Source organism: Artemia franciscana, chromosome 14, assembly GCF_032884065.1.
Source record: "Artemia franciscana chromosome 14, ASM3288406v1, whole genome shotgun sequence".
NCBI classification, from domain to species: Eukaryota; Metazoa; Arthropoda; class Branchiopoda; order Anostraca; family Artemiidae; genus Artemia; species Artemia franciscana.
The window spans coordinates 36,709,250-36,717,977 of NC_088876.1; the positions used below are offsets into that span (position 1 = coordinate 36,709,250).

Sequence of the window (8,728 nt, forward strand, 5' to 3'; positions counted from 1 at the left end):
TTTCAGCCTCCCTGTCCCTGAAAGGATAATCAATTTGAGAATCTGTTGACAATGACTATTTGATATGTCATTGACTATTTAAACTATTTTCATTGATACATAATCAATATATTTCTTCTTCGTAGTTGCATTGTAAACTGATGTCATTGACTAACTATCTTCATTGATAAAAAAAAGAAAAAAAGGAAAAAGAAAAAAAAAAGGAAAAAGAAAAGAAAAGAAAGAAAAATCAAAAAGAAAAGAAACTTCCAACAACCACTTTGAACTGTGATGTGATGTGATAAAAACCCATGATAAAAATTCTAAATGAATAAACACATTTGTAATAGCACTGCAATACAAATTTAAAAAGAATTACTTCCTCCTTGATGGTTCTGTAGCTGTCGGAGGGGGAGGTGGACCTCTAGCTTCAAGCTCTTCGAGATAGGACATAATCATTTCAGTTCTCTCTTCAGCAACTGGCTACAGGACATGATACCTTTTGTCTTTTTTAAGAATGTCGATTATATCTCGTAGGTGTTGCTCGGACTCTTTTACCGAAGTCATTGATTTGTGATTAATTATCTTTGATTCCTAAAAAAAAACTTTCTTCAAATCTCATTTTCCTACATGTCATTACTAAGAGCCTCACACGTTTTATTTATATCGTTTTTAGGAGGAGCCCTTGTTCAATTTTAAAGAATGAAACAATGTTTAAATCTATGTTTTTCGTAAAAGAAAAAAAAAAAAAAAAAAACAGGTTGTAAAAATTAAAGTTATTGCAGCTGTGATTACTTAGAAGATGCACTTACATTGGGGCCTCCAAATCCCAAATTTATTGGAACCCCTTTTTTGAATTATGAATCAATTTTAGCATTCCCTCCCCCCAAAAAATATCAAGTGTCCGTGCCTGAGTAAGGATGAATAATTTGAATAAGGGCAAAACCGAAATGCCTATGATTATCATGGAACAGCTAGCACATCAATCAAAACGCTTAGCTTAATTTATAACACATTACACAACTTATTAACTTATATACTTAACTAAATATTTAACTAATAACTTATACTTATTAACTTACTAGCTGTTGGGGTGGCGCTTCGCGCCACCCCAACACCAAGTTGGTGGGGGCGCTTCGCGCCCCCCCCAAGCCCACCCGCGCGCGTAAGTCGTTACGCGCCATAATAGTTACGCGCCATTGTAGTTGTGTCCCTATGTCCCACCTGTGAATATAGATAGATATATATATATATATATATATATATATATATATATATATATATGGTTTTAACTACGTAAAACTTGCGAATATACAACATTCTTTGCTGTCCCATTGTCTTTGCATATAAATAGATTGTCAGGTTTACCGACTCTTGAACATGCAACATATAATGGTCCATGGGAAAACAATCTGTATTCAGATCTATACCTCATGATTCTAATGATTGCCCTTGAGCTTTGTTGATGGTGATTGCTAATCGACCATTCCCTGTCCCGGTGTCCCGGTCGTCATTTACATCCTCCTGTTTCCCCCGGTGTCCCCGTTGTAGTTGTGTCCCTGTGTCCCGGTCGTCATTTATATTCCCTGTGTCCCGGTCGTCATTTGTATCCCGGTGTCCCGGTCTGTATATACATTCGTTTTTTAGTTTTGTTTTTCTCCTTTATTTTTTTCCTTTTTTTTTCTTTTTTAGCTTATTTAGATTTTTAGATTTTTTAGTTTTTTTATTAGTTTTTAGTTTTTTTTCTTTTTAGTTTTTTTGTCCCGGTCGTCATTTATATCCCCCTGTTTCCCCCGGTGTCCCCGTTGTAGTTGTGTCCCTGTGTCCCGGTCGTCATTTATATTCCCTGTGTCCCGGTCGTCATTTGTATCCCGGTGTACCGGTCTGTATATACATTCGTTTTTTAGTTTTGTTTTTCTCCTTTATTTTTTTCCTTTTTTTTTCTTTTTTAGTTTATTTAGATTTTTAGATTTTTTAGTTTTTTTATTAGTTTTTAGTTTTTTTTTCTTTTTAGTTTTTTTGTAGTTTTTAACTTCTTTTTAGTTTTGTTAATTTTTTTTTTTACTTATGTCCTGGTCGTCATTTATACTCCCTGTGTCCCGGTGCTTTGTTGATTGCTAATCGAACATTCCTTTTGTCCTGGTCGCTTTCTCTTTGAGTGTCGTCATTTATTTTTTTCTTTTTTAGTTCTTTTAGTTTTTACCTTTTTTAGTTTTTTTTTAGTTTTTTAGATGAAAATTTTTTCTAGTTTTTTCCTTTTTTTCTTTTTAGTTTTTTATTGGTTTTTACCTTTATGTTAGCTTATTTTTCAGTTTTTTCCTTTTTTTTTAGTTTTTTTTTATTTTTTATTTTTTTTAGTTTTTTACCTTTTTTTAGTTTTTTTAGTTTTTTTAGTTTTTTTAGTTTTTTAGCTTTTTTACTTTTTTTATTAGTTTTTAGTTTTTTTGTAGTTTTTGCCTTTTTTTAGTTTTTTCAGTTTTTTTTTTAGTTTTTTATTGGTTTTTACCTTTATTTTAGCTTATTTTTCAGTTTTTTCCTTTTTTTTAGTTTTTTTTAGTTTTTTTAGTTTTTTACCTTTTTTTAGTTTTTTTAGTTTTTAGTTTTTTAGCTTTTTTATTTTTTTTATTAGTTTTTAGTTTTTTTTGTAGTTTTTGCCTTTTTTCAGTTTTTTTAGTTTTTTAGCTTTTTTATTAGTTTTTAGTTTTTTTTGTAGTTTTTGCCTTTTTTTAGTTTTTTTAGTTTTTTAGCTTTTTTATTTTTTTTATTAGTTTTTAGTTTTTTTTGTAGTTTTTGCCTTTTTTTAGTTTTTTCAGTTTTGACGTCACCTGATCCAGTTTTTTCAGGTGACGTCACCTGATCCACGATCCACAGATCCACAGACAACTTATTTTTATATATATAGATAGTTTTTTATTTTTTATTTATGTCCTGGTCGTCATTTATACTCCCTGTGTCCCGGTGCTTTGTTGATTGCTAATCGAACATTCCTTTTGTCCTGGTCGCTTTCTCTTTGAGTTTCGTCATTTATTTTTTTCTTTTTTAGTTCTTTTAGTTTTTACCTTTTTTAGTTTTTTTAGTTTTTTAGATGAAAATTTTTTTTAGTTTTTTCCTTTTTTTCTTTTTAGTTTTTTATTGGTTTTTACCTTTATTTTAGCTTATTTTTCAGTTTTTTTCCTTTTTTTAGTTTTTTTTTATTTTTTATTTTTTTTAGTTTTTTACCTTTTTTTAGTTTTTTTAGTTTTTTTAGTTTTTTAGCTTTTTTACTTTTTTTATTAGTTTTTAGTTTTTTTTGTAGTTTTTGCCTTTTTTTAGTTTTTTCAGTTTTTTTTTAGTTTTTTATTGGTTTTTACCTTTATTTTAGCTTATTTTTCAGTTTTTTCCTTTTTTTTAGTTTTTTTAGTTTTTTTCATTTTTTACCTTTTTTTAGTTTTTTTAGTTTTTTTAGTTTTTTAGCTTTTTTATTTTTTTTATTAGTTTTTAGTTTTTTTTTGTAGTTTTTGCCTTTTTTTAGTTTTTTTAGTTTTTTAGCTTTTTTATTAGTTTTTAGTTTTTTTTGTAGTTTTTGCCTTTTTTTAGTTTTTTTAGTTTTTTAGCTTTTTATTTTTTTTATTAGTTTTTAGTTTTTTTTGTAGTTTTTGCCTTTTTTAGTTTTTTCAGTTTTGACGTCACCTGATCCAGTTTTTTCAGGTGACGTCACCTGATCCGTCCACAGACAGACAACTTATTTTTATATAGATAGATAGATAACACAAAGCTTAATTTAAATTTTTCAACTTTTTATAATTTTACAATTGATTTAAATTTATGAGGTAAACCAAAATTTAATAATAAAAAACGATTACATTGTTGAAGTTTAACCAGTTAAATGATTTTAACCATATGAAACTAGGTCGTACTGAAACTAGACCCCAGCAAAAAAAAAAAAAAAAAAAAAAAATATAAAAAAAAAAAAAAAAAAAAAAAAAAAAAAAAAAAAAAAAAGAGAGAGAGAGAGAGAGAGACTGATATTCCAATATCAGGACAAAAAAAAAAAAAAAAAAAAAACGATATGAAAACCATGGAAAACACACAAAGTTGAAAGCCAAAGGAATCTGCAATATCATTTTCAAGTCTATATTGGCTTGTGTTAACTTGTCGTTCACACATAAGAAGTTATTAGTAAGTTGAACTAATAATAGCCACCCCCCTACCACGTTCTAGTAAAAAAAAAATAAATAAAATAAAATAAAATAAACGTAGTTGCAACAGGGTCACAACAGAGACTTAAAGAATTATAACTATTAACAAAACAGAAACAAAAAAAAGTAGCAAATTTTTCGCAAGCCATGGCTAATTGGAGAAAAAGCCAAGAAAGATAGTCTGAGTGAGAGGAATGTAAAAATGACATCATTTTCATTTGTTGATAGGTACTCTATCATACATCCATCCATCCTAGGGCAGAACTAAGGTAGATAGTGGTAGAACTAAGGGATAATCAAGATATTTGGGTTGACTCATGACGGACTTGTATGCAAAACGGGGGACTGAATTTGCCTGGACTCACAGGCGAACAAGTGACAAGCCTAATAGGCTTCCCTACTTGAATTCTTAGGCAGGCTAATCAAAATTTTCTAATTCTTTTCTGTTTCCAAGACCAGAATTTCTAATGCCTCAAAATTTACAACCGTAGACAATGGATTATCGTGTTCTAAATTAAATTACACAGACAAAGAACTGCTTCTACTAATATTAAACAAAAAAAAAACATTTTTTTTTAACTGAAAGTAAAGAGCGACATTAAAACTTAGTCGCTCTAAAAGTTTGACTCTTTGTCACAGCTGTACTTTTTAAAACAATAAACAACTTTACCGTAAAGAGCGAGGCGTCGAGGAAGGGACAGCTTCTTTCGTATACGAAATGATTCCTGTTCCTTTTTAAGTTTTAATGTTGCTCCTTGCTTTCAGTTAAAGCATAACTTTTATTTGTTTTATAAAAAAGAGAAGGAGACTTGTCATCATTTCAAGCTGGTTTTATAAACTCCTATAGATTTGTCTCCGCAAAAAAACTTACTGCTAAGATGAACCGAATAATAATTCCTGAGTCAGCACAAAAACACAATTACGGCAAATTTTTCTTACGAGACAGTTTTTTTTGACATGTCGTTTAGCTTCTGGTAACCTCCGGTACCAAAAAATTCAAGCGTGTCTGGGCCCTGCGAATGAAAAGTTTTGCTAATTTCAAATATAGACAGAAAGATAATTTTTTGTTTTTCTTAGAAAAGGAGGTAGGAGGAACTGTTTTGCATTAAAGCAGCATAAAACAAAACACACATAAGAATTAACCAAAGATTAAAAACCATTTCATTCTATAGCAGCATAAAACAAAACACACATAAGAATTAACCAAAGATTAAAAACCATTTCATTCTATTCAACTGCTTCCCATTCTTTCTGCTAAAAAAATGACCCAAAAAGTGTCAATATTGGTGATATATCGCATTTTATAACGGCATTACCAAGACGAATTTTAGTAAAGCTCGTAGATAAAAAAAAAACCCTTAAACAGCTCTCTATAAAGAGAGCTATGATGTGATGAGAGATTTAAATTGTAAAGAGAGATAGCAGGATCTGTAAAGATAGATATGACGGCATTACCAAGACGAATTTTGGAAACACTCGTAGATGAAAAAAAATCAATTAGACCCTTAAACAGCTCTCTATAAAGAGAGCTATGATGTGATGAGAGATTTAAATTGTAAAGAGAGATAGCAGGATCTGTAAAGATAGATATGACGGCATTACCAAGACGAATTTTGGAAACACTCGTAGATGAAAAAAAAATCAATTAGACCCTTAAACAGCTCTCTATAAAGAGAGCTATGATGTGATGAGAGATTTAAATTGTAAAGAGAGATAGCAGGATCTGTAAAGATAGATATGACGGCATTACCAAGACGAATTTTGGAAACACTCGTAGATGAAAAAAAAAATCAATTATAGACCCTTAAACAGCTCTCTATGGTGCTCCAGTGAAAAAAGGGGGACAAAACTCTTCTTCCCACGCAGAAAAGTGTTTTTCCTCTTAGTTCAAGCAGGGGGGGGGGGCTGTAATTCTAAATAATTTGTAATTCTCAATAACTGTACTTCTCAATAAAATAATTTTTTTGTGTGCAATAACTTTATTAAAAAATATTCATCGAAACAATAGTTATAATACTTGAATCAGCTTTAATTGCTCAACCAGCTTCAATTAATACAATCTCAGTACAATCTTGATATACTCAGTACAATACAATAGTCAATCATACAATCTTGATAAGCTATGCAGAGAGACCAGCAATGTTTTTGTCAATAAATGTACATAGCATTTCTTTCCACTCTCCGGAAGCTGAAAGGCAGCTTTCACATTTTGTTCTTTGATGGCAAAGAAGTGAAGCAGACCTTTTGCCGACGATGAACTCCTTAAAGGTTATAAAACCTTTAGAATCCTGATCATAGGCTTTAAATATTTGCATAAGGCAAGGGTTATTGCCATGTATTTTCAAGTAAGAAGCCAAATCTTGAAGTCTAATAACCCCATCCTTTTTATTTGCAATCTTGGCGAAGCTATCTAGGTCTGCCTCCAGGTCTTTTCTATCAAATCCATATTTGGATCTTAAGTTGGCCACTCCTATCAAGCCCGATTCACTTGGCAATTCCAATTTGGTTGCTTTCATCATAAGTTGACAATCTTCAAAGGAATAATCGACAATGGGTACTTCAAGGCATTTGGCCATTTCAGAGCGTACATTAGAGGCAAACATTTTCGGTTCTCTTTTCTCTTCATCTGACGGAACATATGGAGGTAAAAATTCGATTTCAGCATAAGTAACAAACTGGGTCATAGTGTAGAATACAGTCTTCCATGCTTCAGGTCCATCCCAAGTCCAAGTTGGAGTGTCAAGCCTATTAGGATACCTAATGCACACAGGTTGTACAGCAACTCCAGGATAAAATGCACCAGGCTTGAAAGTGATTAGAGATTTCCCGTTTGAACAGGTTCCCTCAGGAAATATCAAAGTCTGTTGCCAGGAATCCTCAGATGTTGCTCGACGCACCATCTCTTGAATCGTTTTTAATCGAGAATTGGGATCTTCTCTATCCACATATATTGGCTGAGTAAAATTGACCAATTTTCCAAAAAACGGCAATTTCTTCACTTCTTCTTTTGCAACAATGGAAGGTGACCCTAGGAAGAAAACTACAAGCGAATCATAAACCGACGAATGTGGTGCCAGTACCAGAATGGGTGCTTCTCTTGCCATCGCTTGTCTCCCTTTTACTCTTACTCTGAAACCAGAACAATAAAAGAGCCCAACCATTATTTTAGATACAATGGCTCGCAGCGTTCGTCTCCATCCTTGCATAGGCTTTGATTTTAGTTCTTCCTCAGTTGTACCCAAAAGCCCAATAGAAGCAATCGAATAAGATGTAACTAGGCAAGTGGCAACACCAATCACTCTCAGAGGAAGAAGGACAATAGACGAGATACACATCTTCATTTTATCATAGATAGAAAGATTTATTCTATGTCTAAAGGGGTTTGTTTGAAGTTTGACCTGACCTACATCATATTTGCTTCCGTTAACAGTACTGCATGAGGCTGCGGTCTTCAAAAAAGATTTTACGCTCTTGCAAATAGAGGCTGCACTCTTGCAAACAGGACCCAGATTTTTCCAGCATTTTTCCTCTTCGGGTTCTTCTTTACGTGTGTAACTATGGTCTTCGTTCTTTTCTATTTCGACAACAGTTGGATTTGGTTCACTCTCCTTGTTGCCTTCAGAGCTCTGTGCTTCTTCACCTTCTATTGAACATTCAGCTGTTTTGCATTCCATGTATTTTTTAATAGCCCAACAAGCTGATATTCCAGCAACTGAGACTGGAATCCCAATAACAATGGTTTTAAAAATGAACATGTTTTAAGTAAGAGATACTTTATTCAAATGATTGAGAATGTTGGTTCAGTTTTCCTTATATTAAGAAAATGACGTCATGGTGTCCAAGTGTTATGATGTTTATAGAAAGCATGACGTCATGTTGTCTAAACTGCATTGACGCTTTTATAATTTGGAAAAGATTCCCAATAAATATGACGTCACACAAACGGTGATGATTTAGTGCGTGCACTATATCAAAATATACTCGGGATATGTTTAATCAAAAAAGACGAGTTTTTTTTTTTTTTTTTTTTTATTTGCTCTCCAACTGAAGTAAACTGGAATCAAAATTGACTCTTTAGTCAATGAGCTTTCTCATCATTAAATGCAGGTGTTCAGAAGTACAGTCAGTTACTAGTTAACAAGAATCATCTTCAAGAACCATACGTGAAAAAGGCTCTTATCCAACAAAAGGAGTGCTCTATAGTGACTAAAAAAAAAAAAAAAAAAAAAAAAAAAAAAAAACACATTTGTGCTTGTAATTTTTGGCAATTGTAATTTTTAAAATGGGTGCTGACTTATATTTCTGGCTCCTAAAAAGAATTTCGTTTTGGTGAAAATTGGCCTATTAACAACTTTTTTTTCCTAAATGTCGTTAAAGCAATCATATACACATATAATGTAATCAACAAACTATGAGCTCCGCAAGAACCAGTTACAGTGCACACACTGGACTGCCGACAGGAAATGGCTTGCGGAAAATCATACTACTCCTCCCAGGAAGACAAAAAACTCAAAAGAAATGAAAAATTTCGGGTTATTTGAAAAAATTGGATGCTTTTCTTGCACAAAAAC

The 8,728-nt window shown here is 31.9% G+C and overlaps 1 protein-coding gene across 2 annotated transcripts in view; it reads right to left on the reverse strand.

Annotated features, from left to right (window-relative positions):
- LOC136035658 (lysophosphatidylcholine acyltransferase-like) overlaps positions 1-8,374 on the reverse strand; it is a 29,255-nt gene extending 20,881 nt beyond the window's left edge. For both annotated transcript variants that reach the window (XM_065717566.1, XM_065717565.1), the window contains exons 1-2: positions 5,029-8,374; positions 359-573 (exon numbers count right to left, since the gene is read on the reverse strand). In XM_065717566.1, the coding sequence (XP_065573638.1) occupies positions 6,278-7,912 (1,635 nt within the window). In that variant the 5' untranslated portion in view covers positions 7,913-8,374 and the 3' untranslated portion in view covers positions 359-573; positions 5,029-6,277. The remainder of the gene's footprint in view (positions 1-358; positions 574-5,028) is intronic.
- Between the last annotated feature and the right edge of the window lie 354 nt (positions 8,375-8,728).